The sequence below is a fragment of the Erythrolamprus reginae genome, chromosome 1 (assembly GCF_031021105.1).
Source record: "Erythrolamprus reginae isolate rEryReg1 chromosome 1, rEryReg1.hap1, whole genome shotgun sequence".
Taxonomy (NCBI): Eukaryota; Metazoa; Chordata; class Lepidosauria; order Squamata; family Dipsadidae; genus Erythrolamprus; species Erythrolamprus reginae.
Genome location: NC_091950.1, coordinates 177381964 through 177403747, shown reverse-complemented (window position 1 = coordinate 177403747; position 21784 = coordinate 177381964). Strand labels below are relative to the sequence as shown.

At 38.8% G+C, this 21784-nt stretch overlaps 1 protein-coding gene across 1 annotated transcript in view; it reads left to right on the top strand.

Moving 5' to 3' along the window:
* NEB (nebulin) overlaps positions 1-21784 on the top strand; it is a 244026-nt gene that overhangs the window by 154287 nt on the left and 67955 nt on the right. The window contains exons 88-106 of the mRNA XM_070737126.1: positions 1249-1356; positions 1629-1940; positions 2186-2290; positions 2374-2478; positions 3133-3237; positions 4366-4473; positions 4567-4680; positions 6422-6619; positions 10291-10395; positions 13486-13590; positions 13693-13797; positions 15595-15702; positions 15792-15905; positions 16399-16596; positions 17179-17283; positions 17619-17723; positions 18718-18825; positions 19955-20062; positions 20798-20905. Of these exons, the coding sequence (XP_070593227.1) occupies positions 1249-1356; positions 1629-1940; positions 2186-2290; positions 2374-2478; positions 3133-3237; positions 4366-4473; positions 4567-4680; positions 6422-6619; positions 10291-10395; positions 13486-13590; positions 13693-13797; positions 15595-15702; positions 15792-15905; positions 16399-16596; positions 17179-17283; positions 17619-17723; positions 18718-18825; positions 19955-20062; positions 20798-20905 (2424 nt within the window). The remainder of the gene's footprint in view (positions 1-1248; positions 1357-1628; positions 1941-2185; positions 2291-2373; positions 2479-3132; positions 3238-4365; positions 4474-4566; positions 4681-6421; positions 6620-10290; positions 10396-13485; positions 13591-13692; positions 13798-15594; positions 15703-15791; positions 15906-16398; positions 16597-17178; positions 17284-17618; positions 17724-18717; positions 18826-19954; positions 20063-20797; positions 20906-21784) is intronic.

Here is a 21784-nt window from a genome sequence, read left to right as displayed (position 1 = left end):
TCTGGTATCTTGGCAGTACACACAGTTCTTTTAACTCAAAAGGTGCAACAGTGACCCTGCAATGGTATTCCCTGTTCAGAATTCCATTCCTTTTCTTCTCCTGCAAGTTTCCTATCTTCTTCCTCATTTATTTATTCAGCATTTCTTTCCCTTGAATCTGCTCAATTTTCAATGGGCTCTTCAATGTGTAAAGAAAGTTTTCTGTATTTTTGCAAACTTTGTAATTGCAGTAACGGAAGCTATGTACAGATGTCAGCTCCAGGCCAAATAAGACAATTAATCATCTTTAAGTGATTATTAAGAACCCCCAAATATAACAACAGAATCAAAACCATCTACTATTTTCCCCAAGTTTCTCTTTAACCAGTCCCTTTTTAGTGTTCCATGTTTAAAAGGAATTAATCATAATACAATACCATGCTTCTGGAGAAGTTGTTCCATAATTGTATTTACTACCACTGAGAAAAAAATCCATTCTCTGGATAGTTGTTCATTTATGTGAAGGAACTTAAGTTCTGGAGATGATCTTATCTGCAAACGTGTTTCAATGGGAGTGGATGTTCCACTTTTAATTGAACCCAGAAACAAACTCATAGCCAACCTTAAATAAGTCAAAACACGAACTTTTCTCTGTGACTACATCAGTAAAACACTGCACCTACAAATACAAAATCATAGTTAGAGAGGACCTCATGTGCCTTCAAGATGAACCCTTGATCCAAACCCAATCTTTAGTATGCCCAGTTTCTCTTGAATAACCTCACTAAGGGGGAGCACTCTGGATATCGTTTTGAAGGCTGCCATATTTATCCAAGCTATATTGAGAGAGAACTTCAAAGGGAAAGAGCTACAGCTCAGTGAATCAACACAAGTTTGTGTGTGTGTGTTTGCATGTAAAAGGTTCTGGATCCAGTCTCTGGAATCTCCAGAGAAGGACCTCCAACTGAAATCCTGTAGATTTGCTATTGATTAATCATGATAGTGCTGAGATTGACCACTTGCCTATCACTGAATATGGCAATTTTTATAATTAGTTATATTTGAAATATTGAAATACATTTTAAATATTTTGAAAAGACAATAAACCGTGAATTTATGAAAAAGAGCCCAAGGGAAACATTTACAAGATATGGAACAAATTGCTTAAACATTTATTTGTTTAATCTGAAATTTAATCTGGGTGCATTTTTGATAGAACTAGAAACAATTGTAGTCTTTCAGAAAATATTCACTGCTCTTTTTTTGCAGCATCTGTACAAGGACAACTGGGAGAAACATAAAGCTATTGGCTACACTTTGCCTCCTGACAGCGTGCCGTTTCGTCATGCCAAGCATTCTGATAATGTCCAAAGTGAGGTAAAATCTTTCTACCTTTCAAAAATCTCACAGATTTCTAGTATTTACCATGCTCATAAGATTGCAAAACCTATCAAAGCCAATTTCTCATCACAATGGCCCAGTCAGGTTTATCACTTCAGGAACCCATTCTTTTTGTAAGTTATACAATTGCATCCATACTTTTCTTAATCTTTCCAGACAATGAGGACAGGAAAAAGGAACGTACTTCACAAGTTAGAAGAAGAAAAGATTCAAGGCTGATATTTACACATGTATTTTCTCCCTTTTAGCTAAAATATAAAGCGGATTACGTTATCCAAAGAGGCCACTATGTTGGGGTCAATAACATGAGAGAGGACCCAAAACTGGTGTGGTTTGAGCATGCTGGCAAGATTCAGAATGACAGGTTATACAAAGAATCCTATCACAAAACAAAATCCCATATTCACATACCCCCCGATATACGCTCAGTGATTGCAGCCAAAGACTGCCAGCACCTTGTCAGTGATATTCCGTATCGTCTTTACCTTCATGAATGGACGTGTCACCCTGACCAAAATGACTGCATCCAAGCAAAGAAAGCCTATGACCTTCAAAGTGATGTAAGTAATAATATTATTACTTTTAATCTTTTTATTATTTATTCAAATTTGTTATAGCCACCCAACTCCAGCTTTATTTATTAAAAAAGGGTTTTTTTACAAGCTAGATATTAAAGTATATCTAAGAGAAAGATCTAGGAAAACGAATCAAAGATAGAATGGAATGGAATGGAATAGAATAGAATAGAATAGATATACTGTACTATATATATACTGTACTCATCATAACTTATTAATGTTTACAGAACCTTTATAAATCTGATCTTGAATGGCTCCGTGGCTGTGGTTGGATTCCATTAGATTCAGTGGATCATCGGAGAGTAAAGAATGCTCAGGAATTAATAAACAAGGTAAATTATTGTTTTGTACACTCATAGCAGCATTATAGGCTTCTCCCAGAAGATAACTATGATCATGTCATGCTTTCCTACAGAGAATCTACACAAAGGAAGCCATTGATAATTTTGACCATTACACATCCGTTGAAGACACTCCAGATGTGGTTTTGGCAAAGGCAAACTCGATTATGCAGAGTGATGTAAGCATTCTTTAAAACAGGATGGCTGCAGTACTGTTATGTGTGTCCCTGTGTGAAAGAATATGTATCTTCAGATGCCATACAATATGTTTATCATTATTTTTCCTGATTATTGTATCTAGTGTTAATTATTCAGTAGTTTGAAAGTTGTATTAATATACTATTCTACAATGCAATGTTATTTTTAACAAAACCTTCAATATAAGGGCAGTTACATATAGCATAAATGCTCTACAAAGCTTTTAAAAATATAATCCATGTTTTAGGCCAGAATAATTGTATGATGTCTGTGTTAATGACAGAATGCCTAGCAACAATTTGGTCTACAGTAGGGGTGTCAAACTCATGGTCTGTGGGCCAGATAAATCACATGCTACTCATGCCCATGTCCGTTTAGGGAAGTGAGGAAAAGTCATGATACGTCACTTGATGACACTGTGGCGATGCGAGTTTGACACCCCTGTCTTAATGTCTTTCATACAGAAAATAAATTTACCTATAAAGAAATGATATTTTATAAACTTCTAAAAATTAGAACAAATTTTCTATATTGCTCTAAAATGGCTTATCATTTTAGATGGTCAACTTATCAAGTTAGCCTTAAACTCAATCTGATGTCTGAAATTTTGCCTTGCCTTTCATTTTTCTGTTTAGGTGAAATACAAAGAAACCTTTAACCTTCAAAAAGGTCACTACATCGGTTCTGACGACACACCAGCATTCAATCATTCCAGAGAGATGATAAAACTCTACAGCGATGTACGTTATCTTGTATTTCATATCATGTAAATTCAAGATCTCTTGTATTACTAGGAAGAAATTTAATCTGGGGAAGCATATCTTTGATGCAAATGCCTGTTGGAACTTCACTTTTCCCTGAATCCTGCATCCCACACTATGTCTTAATTCTGAACCAACAATTACTTTCACAATAATTTAAAATACTAAGTATTATTCATTGATACTGTTTAAATTTACAGTTTAGATAAAACAAGTACAGTGTTCCCTCGATTTTCGCGGGGGATGCGTTCCGAGACCGCCCGCGAAAGTCAAATTTCTCCGAAGTAGAGATGCGGAAGTAAATACACTATTTTTGGCTATGAACAGTATCACAAGCCTTCCCTTAACACTTTAAACCCCTAAATTACAATTTCACATTCCCTTAGCAACCATTTAGATTATTACTCACCATGTTTATTTATTAAAGTTTATTAAAAAACATATTTATTAAAGGCAGACGAAAGTTTGGCGATGACATATGACGTCATTGGGTGGGAAAAACCGTGGTATAGGGGGGGAAACCGCGAAGTATTTTTTAATTAATATATTTGAAAAACTGTGGTATAGACTTTTCGCGAAGTTTGAACCCGCAAAAATCGAGGGAACTCTGTAATACATTTTTATGGGGTGGAATAAATTTTGTTCATGTTAACTATGCAAACACCCTGTTTCCCCCCGTGATAGACATCCCCTGATAATAAGCCCAATCGGGCTTTTGAGTGTATGACAATAAGGCCAAGCCCTTATTTCAGGGTTCAAAACAATATAAGACAGGGTCTTATTTTGGGGGAAACACGGTATTCCCACTAAAGACAGGGGTTTTGTTTTTTTAAAAAAAATGTGGGGTGCCACCCATTTTACATTATCATCCCTCCTATTGTAGGCTGGCATTTCAAACTGGGAAAAGGACCCTGCTCTTGCTTTAAGGCAGAGGTGGGGAAGGATGGACCCATTATGACTTGAGGACAGCATGGCTGTCTCAGGAATTCTGGGAGTTGAAGTCCATAAAAGGGCCATTGCTTCCCACTCCTGCTTTAGAGGCACTTGCATTTTGATTCTTTGAAACTTGGTTCATTAAATCTAATCTGCTATTTTTGTCCCTTCTAGTATGTGTACAAGGATGCTTGGGAATCCAAAAAGGCTTATGGTTACACTTTGCCTCCAGATTACATCCCAATTGTTGGTGCCAAACATGCTGATTATATAAACAGCGAGGTCTGTATGAGTTTTCTTTCCGTTATTACCTTTGTGGGATATTTTTGGGGGGAAATATATACATCTAACACTTTCTTTATTTGTCTTTTTCAGCTCAAATATAAAGCAATATATGAGAAGCTAAAAGGCCATTATCTGGCAGGGAAAGATAAAAAAGATTTCCCACGCGTGCTCCATTGTCTTGCTTTCCAAAAAATGCGGAGTGCGGTAAGGAATTATTTGTGACTTTTCTTAGATAGGAATCACAGCAAAAAAGCCGAATACAGGTAGTCCTCAGTTTATGACCACAATTAAATCCAAAATTTCTGTTGTTAAGTGAGACATTTGTTAAATGAGCTTTACAACCTTTATTGACAATTGTTAAGTGAATCACTGCAGTTGTCAGAGTTGCTGTCCCTTTCCTAGGGGGAAAAATCCTCAGTTCCATAGATTCAAAGAAAAGTACTTTTACTAGGAATGAATCGAAATCAAGAAATTTTAGGAAAGCTCTGAAGCAAAGAGTGGGAAAAACAGCAACTTGAAACAAATTGTACAGTACAGTCCCTTTGTAGCTAGGCAATCAGAGACTACTGCATACCAGAACTAGCAGAAATGGCCTTGGAGACATAAGCAAAATCCAGGCCATAGTTGCAAAGCAGCAACGAAAAATTCTCCACTGACCCCTCCCCACTTTTCTATGGCAGCAAGCAGCAGACTAGCTGACATCAGTTGATAAGTTAGCAATCCAGTTGTTAAGGCAAACTTTGCTTGTCAGATAAGTTAGCAATCCAGTTGTTAAGCCAAATCCATTCACTTTGCTTGTCAGAAAGCCACAAAAGGTGACCACATGACCTTGGGACACAGCAAGGGTCATAAATATGAACCAGTTGCCAAATATTTGAATTTTGATCACATAACTATGGGGATGCTGCCAAGGTTGTAATTGTGAAAACCGTGTTTTTCAGTGCCGTTGTAACTTTGAATGGCCAGTAAATGAACTGTTGTAAATTGAGGACTATCTGTAATATAAAGAGAGGAAAACATGTCTTCATGGCATCGGGCCAGAATATCTCCGGGACCGCCGTCTGTTGCACGAATCCCAACGACCGATTAGGTCCCACAGAGTTGGCCTTCTCTGGGTCCCGTCAACTAAACAATGCCGTTTGGTGGGACCCAGGGGAAGAGCCTTCTCTGTGGCGGCCCCGACCCTCTGGAACCAGCTCCCCCCAGAGATTAGAACTGCCCCCACCCTCCTCGCCTTTCGTAAACTCCTTAAAACCCACCTTTGCTGTCAGGCATGGGGGAATTGAAACATCTCCCCCGGGCCTATACATGTATGGTATGCTTGTGTCTATGTTTGCTTTTAATAATGGGGTTTTTAGTGTTTCTTTTAAATTATTAGATTTGTTATATACTGTTTATTATTGCTGTAAGCCGCCCCGAGTCTACGGAGAGGGGTGGCATACAAATCTAATAAATGAATGAATGAATGAATGAATGAATGAATGAATGAATGAATGTCTGATGATTTGGAATGAGAATGAGGCCTTGGAAGACAACGAATATGTGCTGATGTTCTGCTAACCAGAGGTGAAATGCTCCTGGTTCGCTCATGCCTGTTGGTCATCGGAGAGGTGATCGCGAAGGCAGCGCAAGGCTCCACACAGCTGCCAGGCACCACCATTTGGGTTCTTTTACCCTCTGAGCATGCATAGAACACTTTGTGCATGCACAGAGGGTAAGAGAACCCAAATGGTGTCGTCATTTGTCTGGGCGGAGCCTCGCGCTGCCTTTGAGACTGTCTCGCTGACGACTGACAGGCACAAGCACACTGGGAGCATTTCATCCCGGTGCTAATTTATTCAGAACAGTTCTGAATCTGACTTTGGTAACAGATGTTGTCTGTTTTTGATGGAGCCTAGAACCTCTTAATTTTAATAATAATTTCAACTTCTGTCTTGTTCTCCAGTTGGCCTACAGGAAAAATTATGAAGACACCAAGGCACACATTCATATTCCAAGTGACATGATCAACCATGTGCTGGCTAAGAAATGTCAGTATATCCTCAGCGACCTTGAATACCGAACCCACCTGCACCAGTGGAACTGCTCCCCGGAAGAGAACGATGTGGTGGTGGCTAGAAAGGCTCAGGAGATTCTGAGTGATGTAAGTAACAGTTTGGTTTCACGGTCCCTGAGAAATGCTTCGTTTATTGCAAATCGGTAGTCAAGCTTTGTCTCAGTAATCCAGAGCTTTTGCTTTATCAGTTAGCATAAAACAGCATGACCATGAAGTGAACTGCAGGGTATCTTCATGGGCTTTCACTGGATATGCCAAAGGTGCTTTTTCAGGAGGCAACTGGTCTTCCCTTGTCTTTGCAACAGAGGCGGAGTAACGACATGGACACAAAGAGCTGGATTTAAAATGGGTCATTTTTATTAATTAAATTTGCATAATTTATTTCTTAAATTAGCATAAATTTAACTAATTAGCATAAATTTAACTAAATACCTAACAAGGACCCACAGGGTCAAACAATTACTTCCGGAGTGGAAAATGACGTCAGAAAAACTTCCGGGGCAACTTATGGGCGTAGCTCCATGCTGATCCAGGTGAAGGGCCCCACCCTCACCTGGATCCCAGCCATGCACCAGTCTCGCCATCTAACCCATACAAGGGGATAGAAATGGGCGGGACCCAAAGGCAGGTTCCCCCCAATTGCTCAGATTGAACTAAAGGCACCATGAGCCTTTGGAGAGAACCTGTCAATCATCCCCAAAGATGCCCAACAGAGAACACACAGTTGCTAAACACCACCCAATTTCCGCCCCTAACCTGCCAACCCAAATGACCAAAGGTAAGCCAATTAGACTAAACGGGGAGCGAAGCACCCCCTAACCATCCATCCATCACCGCAGTGTGGAATAGGCGAAAAAAACGGTCGCAGAAAATACCGAGACCGCCAAAAATGCCTATTCAGCCCCCTAAGGGTGATCCACAGTGGCACACTGAAAAATAGGGAGGGCGGGTGGGTGTTCACCTGCTCGTCGTCGGGGCGAAAAGGAGGCCCCAAGCCTGCACAGCCTCTTATATAGGGCTGGCAGGCCGCCCCTGATGACGTCAGCGGCCAGGGCCGATGCCCCAAAATGGCCGGGATCTCATGAGATCTCGCGAGATCCCGGCCCCAAGATGGCGGCTACGCTGAGGGCCGTGTCTCCCTGGCCCTGCGGAAAATCCGGGCCGGGGTTGACTCACTGGCTGCGCATTCTCTGAAGATGTTTTTATTACCATCCTCTTCGGCTCTGACTGAATGGTGGAGAGGAGAAGGATTTATATTCCTTGCAGACAGCTAATCATTTGCATCCTTTTGAAGAGCCTTTGAAACCACCTGGAGAATTATATGTGTCCTCAGGATGACCTGAGTGGTGGCAAATGGGTGTGCAGCAGTGGTGGGTTGCTACCGGTGGTGCCCCGGAGCTCCGTTCCGGTAGTGGCCGGCAGATTATGCCATTTGTGTGTGACCGTTCTGGTGCCTTTTTTGCCGATCTATTAGGCGGTGCCATCTTTTTTGCCAAATTTTTGGCCCCTGTTTGCTTCCTGCACATACACAGAAGCAAAATGTCAAGAGGGGTCACTCTCACTAGTGAGATTTTGGTGCATTTTTGCTTTCTGCGCATGCACAGAGGCAAAATTGCATGAGAGGACATGTGTGAGCATGCATATGAGCAAGAGCATGCAAGCACCTGAATCACCAGAATGTGTGCGTAGCACACTGGATTGCCAGTATGTGGAACCCACCACTGGTGTAGAGCCTTCTTGGAACTGTTGAAAGGACTGTGGAGTTGTGCTGTTGTGGAGCTGTGCTTTCTGCTGGATGTTTTTCTCTGCTCTCTGCACAGAAAAATATCCTGCAGAAAGCACAGATGCACAACACAACACACCTTTCAACAGTTCCAAGAAGGCTCCACACCCATTTGCACACCCACTTGCACTACTGTGAGGTTACATACAAGCCTCCAAATGGTCACAATGATTTTCCCAAAAAAAATACAAATGACAAGTTGTCTGCAAGAAATATCAATTATTTTATTCCCCACCATCCAGCCTGACCCTGAAGAAGCTTCTTGGGTGTGAAGTGAAATGACTTCAAAGAAAAAAACAAGAAAGTTCAGTTGTCTCTTAAAAAAGCATCTTTGGGACAACCACGATCGGGATGACTCAGAATCTCCATAGACTTTCATTAGAATTGGAGAATGCAAGAGAACATGTTGTAGCCTGATTCTTGTTTGCAGCAGAGGCGGAGTAACGACACGGACACAGAGAGCTGGATTTAAACTGGGTCATTTTTATTAATTAAATTAGCATAATTTATTAATTAAATTAGCATAAATTTAATTAAGCCTAACAAGGACCCGCAGGGTCAAACAATTACTTCCGGGGCTGAAAATGATGTCGGAAAAACTTCCGGGCGCAACTTATGGGTGTAGCTCCATGCTGATCCAGGTGAAGGGCCACGCCCTCACCTGGATCCCAGCCATGCACCTGCATGTGGGAGGTCTCGCCATCTAACCCCTTCAAGGGGATAGAAATGGGCGAGACCCAAAGGCAGTTTCCCTCCAATTGCCCAGATCGAACTAAAGGCACCATGAGCCCTTGGAGAGAACCTGCCAATCATCCCCAAAGATGCCCAACGAAGAACACGCAGTTGCTAAACACCACCCAATTTCCGCCCCTAACCTGCCACGTAGTGGGGGTCAGATCTCTATCTTGGCCCCCTGACTCCCCCCTCTATCTGCACCAGCTCGCGCAGTGACCTCTGCAGGTCCTGTAAGAAGATGGTGTTCCCCTGTTCTGACAGGTGAACGCCGTCAGCACGGTAAAGCCATGGCTGATCTATGATGATGTTTATTAGAGATAAGCTGGAACGGGTAACAAGTTAGCAACAATGTTCAATCAAAGTGATGTAGTGAAAGCCGAAACGGCATGGCTATGCTGTCCTTTTAAAAAGTTTTCCTTCGGAGGCACAGCTTTGACAGCCGCTTGAATCTCCTGGCCGCAGCTTGGCCAATCCGCGCCCTGTATGTAGATCCATTTTATTTACATACACAACAATAGTGCTAATTGTCTCCCAAAGGAAGACTGCCTTAAGTGATAAAAATCCTAAATTGAAATAGCCAAATAGGGGAATGCTGCACATTGTAATTGAACAATGCTTCAAGAACCATTATATCTCTGATTTAAGTCCTCCACTACATAAGCAGATATAACAAGGTGGGTTACTCCCAGTTTGACAGGTTTGCCCGAACCTGTAGCAAACTGCTGGTGATGTCACGATGACTGGCTTAGTCGGTGCCACCACCTTTATAATTTTGTTTTCTTTTTTAATTTTTTAAAAATTTCTGAGTTTTGTGCATGCATAGAAGCCGAGTTTTCAGCACTGTGTACGCATTGCCATGTTGGTTTTGGCTTTTGGGGGGATTTTTGGGGACAGCATTGTGTATGCATGTGTGTGCTTTGTGCACACGCTCCCACAAGGCACAGCCACGCGGCATGGGAGGAAGTGAACCAGCAGCGAGGTAAGTTAGAACTCCACCTGAGATGTAACAACTAAAAATTGTTTTGTTTTTTTAAAAATAGGAATGATATCGAGATGAAGCCAAGAAAGATATTTGCAGGCTCTATGTTCTGATGTACATTAGATAATGTTTTCGATATTCCTCTTTTTGTAAAATTTACCCTGGATTTGAACTGTAAGATAATTGAAGATATGACTAAGATATGCAAAGGATGATAAGATGGGTTTTATGCTTTCTTTATTATTTTCTCTCTAACTGTAGGTGCTGTACAAAGATGATTTGACATGGCTGAAGGGAATTGGATGCTACGTTTGGGACACTCCTCAAATCCTGCATGCCAAGAAGGCCTATGACCTTCAGAGTCAAGTAAGAAGAAGCATGAACTACATTTGGGAGGCATACAGTGGTACCTCTACCTAAGAACGCCTCTACTTACGAACTTTTCTAGATAAGAACCAAGTGTTCAAGATTTTTTTGCCTCTTCTCAAGAACCATTTTCCACTTACAAACCCAAGCCTTCGAAACTGTAACTGGAAAAGGCAGGGAGGCCTCTCCATGAGGCCTCTGTGGGAATCTCCTGGGAGGAAACAGGGCCAGAAAAGGCGGGGAATACTTAGAGAATACAAAACTGGGAGTACTATACACATCATTAGGAAATTTTAAAAAAAGGAGTAGTAATGTATATTAAAAAAGAAATAACAGCGAAAGAAATTTATTCAGATTTGAAAGGAAGACTCTTAATTACAGAAATCAAATTAAATGAAAGGAAAATAAATTTAATAAATATATATTCCCCAAACAAAAAACAAAAAGAATTTTATAAAAAACTACCTGAAAAGATATTAACACTAGAAAATAAAAACATTTGCATAATAGGAGACTATAATGGAATTATAGATAAAGATAAAGATTATAAGAAATGTAAAAATAAAAATACAAATAGGACTACACTGCCCAACACATTTAAAGATATCATAGAAGAATTAAACATGACAGACCTATGGAGGCTGACGCATCCAAAAAAAACCCAATATACATTTTATTCAGCGCCACACGGATCCTATTCAAGGATAGATATGATATGGGCAAATAGTGAAATGTTACGAGACATTGAAATGGTCGAAATAGATATAAATGTTTGGGCAGACCACAACTTACTAGTTGTGATTTGGAAAGGGACTAAAACTCATAATAAAAGATGGAAATTAAATACAAATATATTATTAGAAGAAGAATATAGTGAAAGAATTATAAAAGAGATTGAACTTTTTATAGATGAAAACCAAAAACAACCAACAACCATCCAGAACTTGTGGGATACTCTCAAGGCCTACATAAGAGGTATCACTATAGCATATAACATAGAAAGAAATAAAAAGAGGAGAAAGGAATATAATGTGATAATAGAAAACATTAAAAAATTAGAAAAGCAACATCAAGAATTACCGGAGAAAAAAGAAATATATGAATCTTTATTGGGATATAAACATGAACTAAACCTAATAGACCAACAAGAATATAGTCAGAATATTAAGCTAGCCAGACAAACATTCTTTGAAAATGCTAACAAACCAGGTAGATGGCTGCCACACAAAATTAAGAAAGAAAAGGAAAATAGGATGATACATCAATTAACGGATGTAGAAGGGAGATTACAACATAATGAACAAAAATTAGAAGAAATTATTCTACAATATTATGAGAAATTATACTCATAAGAGGAAATAGACATAACTAAAATAGATAAGTACTTGCAACAAAATAACGTGATGAAAATAAACGAACAAAATAGGGAAATGTTAAATAGAGAGATTACCCCAATAGAGATACAAGAAGCAATTAAAAGACAGAAAGGTAACAAATCGCCAGGACCAGATGGTTATCTGGGAAAGTATTATAAACACTTTGGAAAGACTATAGAACAACTACAATTAAAAGTTTACAATGAAGCACTATTGGAAGCTAAAATACCTGAAACATGGAAAGAGACATATATCACCATGATACCGAAAGAAGGTGCCAATACAAATCAAGTTAGTGACTACGGACCAATTGCTCTTCTAAACACTGATTACAAAATTTTCAGAAAAGGCAGGGAGAAGCCTCTGTGGGGCCTCTCTAGGAATCTCCTGGGAGGAAACAGGGCCTTCACCCTCCCTGTGGTTTCCCCAATCGCACACATTATTTGCTTTTACATTGATTCCTATGGGAAAAATTGCTTCTTCTTCCAAAGTTTTCTACTTAAGAACCTGATCACGGAACGAATTAAGTTTGTAAGTAGAGGTACCACTGTATTTAGTGAATCGGTTCAGTCATGCATCACTAGGGTTCATCCATAGATCCACTGAGGAATATTAGGTAGCAGAGTTAGGAAATAGTTGGGGGGTTTTAATGCAGGAAAGTGACTGTGAATCAGAATGAATCATTTTGCAGTCTAAATTCAGGTGTCTCTGAGGATACAGATAAACTCCCAAGTCGCTTCAAAGTGCTAACGCCCAGATGACTGCAGAGAATAGAAATCCTTCCATTTCTCACTGTTCAGTTAGAATTGAAGAAACATCTTGGAAGAGGAGTGAAATGTTTTCAAGGGGAAACCCCCCCCCCCCACCAAAAAAAAATTGGAAAAGCATCTTTGGAATGATCCAAACGACAACTCTTTTACTGCCTGATTCACTTCATTTAATGTTTGGTGAGAATCAGGACAACATGATTGGCTTACTGTCATGGCCTGCTATGCTTGAGCACAGCTGAATTAAGACATCTTTATTTATAGAATTACTTTCATTTGTGGGGAAGAAACATGGGCATAAATAAATGTAAGGATAGTGCCACACTTTCTGGGAACAAAGCAAAACTTTCTTAATTTACACCAAAAAGGACTTTAGTAGAAATATAGCTCTGCGATATTTTTTTAAAGTTATCAACTGCTATATATTACAGAGACTCATAATACCTGGACTTCAAAAATATAATCTCATAGGTCAGTGATGGTGAACCTATGGCATGGGTGCCACATGTGACACACGGAGCCATATCTGCTGGCACACAAACTGTTGCTTTAGCTCAGCTCCAATGTGTATGTATGTGCCAGCCAGCTGATTTTTGGCTCGCACAGAGGGTCTGGGAGGGCATTTTGGTTTCCAGAAAGCCTCCAGGGGGACTTGGGGGGTGTTTTTGCCCCCCGGCCAGCTCCAGGGAAGCCTTTGGAATCTGGGGAAGACAAAACATAAGCCTACTGGGCCCAGAAGTTGGTAAACAAGCCATTTCGGCCTCCAGAGGGCCTCTGGGGGGCGGGGAAGCTGTTTTTGCCCTTCCCAGGCATTGAATTACTGGTATGTGTGTGGGCACGCTCTTTTGGCACCCAAGTAAAAAAAGGTTTGCCATCACTGTCATAGGTTGTGTGCATGGTTACTAAAGAACTGAGCCCTACTGCTTTTTTTTGCCTTGATTTTACAGCTGAAATACATAAAACAAGGGAAGGACAATTTACCAAACTATGGTGTGGTTATGGACACTCCAGTTTATGTAACTGCTGTTCAGAGTGGCCATAATGCTAGTGAGGTGAGTCATTCTCCTTCTTTGCTTAGATTTATTCCTTATTTTCTTTCCCCCCCTATAATTTGTATGAAGACATTGAATGACTATAATTCATTTTTATTGCAGCTGAAATATAAAGAACAATACCATAAAACAAAGGACAAATATACCACAGTGTTGAAAACAGCAGATCATGATAGGATCCAGAATCTCAAGCACCTCTTCAGTAATGTGAGTATTTTTCTTTTTAATGCTATTTTGGAGTTATGATAGCATACTATGGATAGTATATCAAACAGCATGCTTACTAATGAATATGAAATGGTTCAAGTTCTGCCAAGTGAAGAAGCCTCTTGAAATTACTTTTTGTGCACACTTAAAGAAAAATAAATTTTGGCTTACTGCTGCCCTGGTAGCTTCTTATATTGATATATAACTACCAAAATCAGAATGTGATGATTAATTAGTATTTTCTTCCTGCTTAGGCTGGCTTATCTAGGATGTAACATAGATGGGAGTGGGGGTGATAGTCCTTTCATTTCCAACCAACCCAAGAAAATTAAGAGGAGATAAAATTATATGTGGAGGAATATGTAGTACTGGGTTACATCCTGCATAAGATGGATATGGAGTTGTATGTTGTATGCATGATGGACCCAGAGGGCTTTCAAAGGGCGCTTGGGTTTATACCAGATGCACTTGTCCACAGTTCGGCAAAGTCTCTTGCCGTGGCCTAGAATAAGGCTGCGACGGAGGCTCTTGACCGGATTGCGCCATTGCAACCACTCTATGGCACTAGACCCCAGAGAGCTCCTTGGTTTACTGAGGAGCTACGGGAGTTGAAACGCCAGAAGAGACATCTAGAGAAGTGATGGAGGAAGAGTAAGTTCAAATCCAACCAAACACTTGTAAGAGCTCATATTAAGACTTGCAAAGTGACGCTCAAGGTGGCAAAATGCGCATATCATGCCGCTTTGATTGCATCAGCGGAATCTCGCCTGGCCGCTCTGTTTAGGGTGACCCGTTCCCTTCTTAACCAGGGGGGAGTTGGAGAGCCCTTGCAGGGCAGTGCCGAGGACTTTAACACATTTTTCGCTGATAAAGTCACTCGGATCCAGGCGGACCTGGACTCCGATTGGATAACAGAGTCGACTGACAACGAGTCAGTCGAGGTGACTGGGGCCCGTCTTTGTCCATCTGTCCGGGAAGAGTTTGATCTGCTGACACCTGATGAAGTGGACAAGACCATTGGAGCTGTGAATTCCGCCACCTGTTTGCTGGATCCGTGTCGCTCCTGGCAGGTTTCGGCCAGCAGGGAGGTGACATGGAGCTGGGTCCAGGAGATTGTCAATGCTTCTTTGGGGAGGGGGTCCTTCCCGGCTTCCTACAAGGAGGCACTTGTGTGCCCCCTCCTCAATAAACCTTCCCTGGACCCAGCCATCCTTAACAACTATCATCCAGTCTCCAACCTTCCCTTTATGGGGAAGGTTGTGGAGAAGGTGGTGGCGCTCCAGCTCCAGCAGTCCTAGGAAGAAGCCAATTATCTAGGCCCTCAAGAGTCAGGTTTCAGGCCCGGCTATAGCATGGAAACTGCTTTGGTCGCGTTAATGAATGATCTCTGGCAGGCCCGGACAGGGGTTTATTCTCTATCCTGGTGCTTCTTGACCTCTCAGCGGCTTTTGATACCATCGACCACAGTATCCTTTTGCGCCGGCTAGAGGGGTTGGGAGTGGGAGGCACTGTCCTTCAGTGGTTCTCCTCCTACCTCTCCGGTCGGTCGCAGTCGGTGTTAGTGGGGGGGTCAGAGGTTCACTTTTTACAGTGCCATTGTTAATTTAAATGGTCACTAATTGGATGGTTTTTATAAGTTGCTTTATTCATGTCAGAAGATTACAATTAAAAGAAGGCATACTGTATGACATCAAATTTAAATATAAATCTGGTTGTAAGTCGAGGATTGCCTGTTCTACACTGCTATTTCATAGATTTTGTCTCAACTATACATATAACTGTTTCTCCTTTCTTCAGAATGTATACAAGAAACTGTGGGAGAAAATCAAATCCCTCACTTATAAATTGCCTCCTGATGCCGTGCCTTTTGTTCGTGCTAAACAGCTGAAATATAATGCCAGTATTGTAAGTATACTTAACAATGCATTTATAAATCTGCTTTAGAAATATGACATGGTTCCTGTATGGTTTATTTTTCTTTTCTTTGCCACTAGGTAAAATATCGGGAAGAGTATGATAAATTTAAAGCACTCTACACTATACCTAAAGGTGTTCAAGATGATCCCAACACTGCAAGATGCTTAAGAGTTGGCAAACTCAACATTGATGTAAGATATTTAAAAAAACTATATTATTAAACATTTCCTACTTCTCCAAGTGGTGAGGAGTCAAGCATAAAAATTATAAGCTTTGATTCTTTTGGATTTAGAGACAGATATACATAGCAAAGATATTTTAGGCCAGCCAAGGCTTATATGTGTTATATTGCTGTATTTATATTAGATGTTCAGTGATTTCTAGTCACTTTATTTTTGTAAAGCTATTTTAACATAATTACAGCACTATTACATTCCAAAATAAATCAATAAGCATTTGCTCACATTTATTCTAATAGAAACATAGAAGACTGACGGCAGAAAAAGACCTCATGGTCCATCTAGTCTGCCCTTATACTATTTCCTGTATTTTATCTTACAATAGATATATGTTTATCATAGTTAATCATAGTATTCAACTCCTTAGAAAATTAACATGGATTAATATTTAGCTGGGAAACTTGTTAATGTACTATTAACTAAATTTTCTGTCTGAATTTCCTAGCGTTTATACAGAGACGTCTATGAAAAGAACAAGGCTAAAATTCATATTGTCCCAGACATGGTGGGCATTGTGACAGCTAAGAAAACACAGAAGAAAATCAGTGAAGTTGATTATCGCATCCATCTCCATCAGTGGGCTAGTATTCCAGATCCTCATGCCAATATTCTTGCCCGAAAAGTCAACAATCAACTTAGTGATGTAAGTCAATTATATGATAATTCCTTCTTAGAAACAAACTTTGCATAAGGACAGAAAAAGTATGAGTGGTGGGATATAATTCTTTTTATACATTGTAAACTATACTAAATTGATTTTAATGCAACTTAATTCAAACACAAACTGAAAGTACAATACTGATGTATAACCACCATGTGTTGGTTTATATTATAAAACAACCATAAACATCTGTAAACCTAGGCATCAAAAATTAAACTAACTAACCACTTTTTGGAGCTTCCTGCTTCTAGTAATTATATTTTCTTCAGATGGCAGAGGCTAATAAAAAAGTCCTATTGAATAATATTCTGCTTGTCTTTAAAACTTTTTCATACCAGATCTGATAAGCATGGATACTAGAAAGAGTGAAATTCAAATTCAAATTCAAATTATTCTTGTTGATATTGGTATTCCTTCCAGGCCTGGAATTAAATTAATAGATCATTTTACATGCAATAGAGCCGGACCCAAGTTGGGAAGTTAATTTTAGTTGACAGATAAAGCATTCTTGAGATTGCATGGAATGGAATTTTCATCCTTTCTCTTTTAATTTTAATATTTCAGTTTGTATACAAAGATGATCTCAACTGGCTCAAAGGCATTGGCTGTTTTGTTTGGGATACTCCTGAAATTCTTCATGCTAAACATGCCTATGATCTTCGCAATCTCGTAAGTATGGTCGGCAATTTCTAGTCGCTTCAAACTTCTACCAACCCAAACATTTTCAAATGCAAAAATATATATATTTCTAAGTAACTGGAAGGAGGCCAGCAGATGAAGCACCAGCCAATTTATCCAAGATGGTTTTTAATCCCGCCAAAGCTATTGTTGCATGCAATTTTCCACTGCACCCTTTCTTCATGGAAAAGAGGCTCCAAGCCTGGCACAACCTGATGTGTTTTAAGAGTGCTACTTTCACAAAAAACTATTAAAAGGATTTTTTTTAAAAAAAATAGAATGACAAAAAAAGAAGGTATTATCTATGTATTCTTTCTCTCTCACAGCTGAAATACAAGGCAGAGGCAGATAAAATGAAGAGCAAATATTCTGTAGTCACACACACACCTCTTTATGATCAAAATGTGCTCAGTGGCAAGAATCTGAGTGAAGTGAGTATCTGTATTTCTGTTCCCATCAGCCTCCTCCTCCTTTCCTTTAATGATCATGGCTTGGATTGTCACTAACATACTTGGCATGGCTTACTAGAACTCCATCCACCAGCCAAGCAGCAGCAATTGACAAAACAGTACAAACTTGCAGCTGGAAATAGTTCAGGAATGGGTCATTTCAGTCTCAAAATCAGAAAATGCTTTCAGAATGATCCAGTTTCATTTCATTGCAATTTTATCAACCAAATAGAGCATGTTCACAAATACTGCAAAAATTGAATGGGGATTAATTTTTCCCCAATGCAAGTAATTGCATAGCTTCAGAAAAAAAAAACCTACAGCAACACAACAGAAGAACACCCACCCACCCACCCCCATTTTTGTTTTTACATCTAAGTCACATATTAGATGCACAGGACATTTTATTTTCAATTCATTTAGCTCTGATATCCCTGACAGCTTTCTATATCATAAGATAAAAGGGTCCAGTTTTTTAGGTTGGTTACTACATATATTGCTGTTATATATGAAGTTCTGGCATGGTTTTATTTGTTACCATGGATGTTTTAATTTGTTCTATGTCCTATGTCTTGTTTAATAATTTATTCTATGTCCTATATAAGCTACCGAAGGCTTTTTTAGATTGCCACAAGGTAGAAAATTTTATAAATAAATCAATAGGACTGGTATTTTTCTTTATTCTTCAGCAAGTGCTTGAATAATCCAGACGTGATGACTTTCTAGGCAAAGCAATGTTGTGTCATAAGTGTAGATCAGATGGCAGAAGGAAGGAAGGAAGGAAGGAAGGAAGGAAGGAAGGAAGGAAAGAATTCTTTTTTTTCAGATTCCCTCTCCAGCATTAGGATTTTCCTTTGAAACTCTACTGTTGCTTTCGCTAGATCTGATTGATATCTCACCAGCATTTAAAAACCAAAACAACGAGGAAGCTTTTGCTAAGATTTAACATAGCTTATTTTGTTTTGTCAATTCTTAGGCTGTTTACCGCCACAACTACGTGCATCATATCAAAGGGAAATATACATCCACAAATAAGACAGTGGATCTGGAGCGGGCAAATCGGGCTTACAAGATACAGAGCGAAGTAAGTACTTAGATTTTGGTTCTTGGTGACAATTTTTTTAAAAGAGGGAGGAAAGGGGTTTGATGAAATTTGGGATCAGGAAGCCACAGAAGAACAGCAGCAGCAGCAATAATAATAATAAAGAAATAATACAGTATCAAATATCAAACAATAAGAAGGAGATGTTCAAGACAGAGTTATAATGAGCCATACAAGGACCCAGCTGTTTAGGATATTTAGGGGTCTTCTCATTCCTGCAAATGCTTTTCATATATGTAAAGTGTATTGATATGTCTCTTCATTAGCAGTGTAATTTTGGCTACTATTTTGGTAGTGAGGTTGCTAATAGAAAGTGCACTCTCCGAACTCATGATGATAATTTGTGGAAATGTTTTGTTTTCTTGGCAATAAAACAGAAGGGTTTGCTACTTCCTCTCTCAGAATGCTATTCCTATTCTAAATTACAGACATGGGATTTTTGGCGGGGAGAGGGGATGTCTCTCTATTTAATATTAACCAGATCTGTCCCTAATCCTTAGGCTTCTGGAGATAAACCAAAGCCAATAGGGTGCAGAGTTCAGCACATTCACCTTTTTCTGACCATAATCCTAAACTTAGCAGACTGTGGAATTATATATTTGAAAGGGGACTAATTAGACCAGTGTTTCCCAACCTTGGCCACTTGGCATTCGCTGGCTGGGGAATTCTGGGAGTTGAAGTCCAAATATCTTCAGGTGGCCAAGGTTGGCAAACACTGAATTAGACCATCTAAACCAATCCTTTCTTAGTGGAAAATCTAAATTCAGATGTAGCACGATCAGATTGGCTTGCCTCTGCTTGAACATATCCTACCAAGAGGAGATCACTACTTCCCTTATTGAAATGTTATTACCATTGAGTACTGCAGTTAAAAGTGGCTAGGATTGCATTTCTTGATGTATATTTTCAATTTACCAGACACAGGCTATGAAAAAGTTCTGGGGAAAAAAAGAGTGTGGGAAGAACCTGATATGCTTTCTGCTTGTAGGGTGCTAGAGCATACCCAAAGTTGATTCTACAAGTTTGAAGTTTCCCAACAATTGCCTTAAAAGGTTTTTGCATATAATTACACATTACATTTTTCATTCATTTATTCATTTCTTTTTGACAGCCTCTCTACCGGAATGCTGGCTTGCATGCCCTTCCTACTGGATACAAACTCCCACCAGATACTCCTGGTTTCAAGCATGCTAAACATGCCAACTATATTGGCAGTGATGTAAGTAACTGTTTAATTAAATTTTAGTTCCAGTCAGAAAAAGAGAAATACTGTCAAAGTAATATTAAACAAGACATAAGCATAATGCAATCTTTATGCTTATTCATGCTTAAGAGTATAGAAATATTTTTTGGACATGAAGTAGCATTCAATATAATATGCAACAGATATCCTAATGTTAACAGCCACATTCCTCTAGTCTTTTCTTAGCTATAGAAAACTTGTGTTCTGTTGGAAAAATCCTCTTATTTATGCTAGATATTTTCTGCTCATGTGAGGCCCTATCTATAGCAAAGCTACTGTAAGATTTGTATGACTTTACATTTTGGATAGGATGAAAAACTTTCTCTTACTCCGAAAGACATGGGGAAAAAACAGCAGTTTCAAAAATCTGTCATATCATTTTCTTTCTGCTTTAAATGTACATATATTTCTAAAATGTAATTCCAAGCATTTTTCTTTTATTGACTTCTTCTTTCAATTGAGTCAGATATAAATTTAAAAGAAACAAATAAAAACAAAAATAATAAAATCAGATATTTCATTAAAATGTTCAAATATATTAAGGGATAGGCAATCATGGCATAACTGCAATATGGGGTCTTTTTACATGTGTTTCAGTGAAATATTGGTTTCATTATATCACGATTCATTTGGTTTTTGGGTTATGCTGCAACAGTTTCTATTTATTAAAGGCACATGAATCTGAAGTCTATGTATGGATTTGTTTTTCAGATAAAATATAAAGAGGTTTTTGAACACCTCAGGGGCAGTGGTTACAATTTTGGGCCCAAAGCTGTTCCATTTGTACATACAAGGAAAGTCAATAAAATCCTTAATGAGGTAAGTATTTAATTCATTTCATAAACCCAAAATTGCTATGATTCAATATTTGGTTTTATAAAACTATTTGTGATCACTGTTAGAATCTTATGTAGGAATCTTGCGTTGAAAAATGGTGCACTTCTGTACAATGTTTATGAAACTCATTTTAGATAAAGTGGATAAATGTGACTGCTAGAAATATTGATGGTTTTAAATTGTGTGTTCAAATCGCTAACTTTGAAAAGCTTGAAAAGTTAGAATCTTTTGTGCAATGAAGAACTGTACCTGTGCATAAAACCTGCATGGCTACAATATAGCAAGAAGGTTAATGCTCCACTTCTTTTCTCCATCAGTATTAATGCATTGACTGGTGTAGTAAATGTTTTAGGTTTATCTGAATGGTTGGGAATGTGTTGTAGATTTTGTGGGGAAGAGGGGCACTACTGAGAGCGAGTCCATTCTCAAACTGGCTGTATGGACAGCATATCCAGTGACAAGCTTTTGTTCCCATAGAAAGGTAACCTGACAAAAATAACAGTCAAGTAAACTTTTTGATCATCTACATACGTAGCAGAAATGGGATCTGAGCATTAAAATATGGGGGTATTTAAAAAAAAAATTAAAGAAAATAATAAATTACCGGTATGCCTGAAAAGTCCACAGTACTCGAAGTAAGAAAGCACAAAATAGGAACAATAAACTGCTTTCTCTCGAACTGTTATTTATTTTATTTATTTTATTTATTTTATTTATTTTATTTATTTTATTTATTTTATTTATTTTATTTATTTTATTTATTTTATTCATTTTATTCATTTTATTCATTTTTTATTTTTTATTTTATTTATTTATTTTTTATTTATTTATTTTTTATTTATTGTATTTTTTATTTATTTT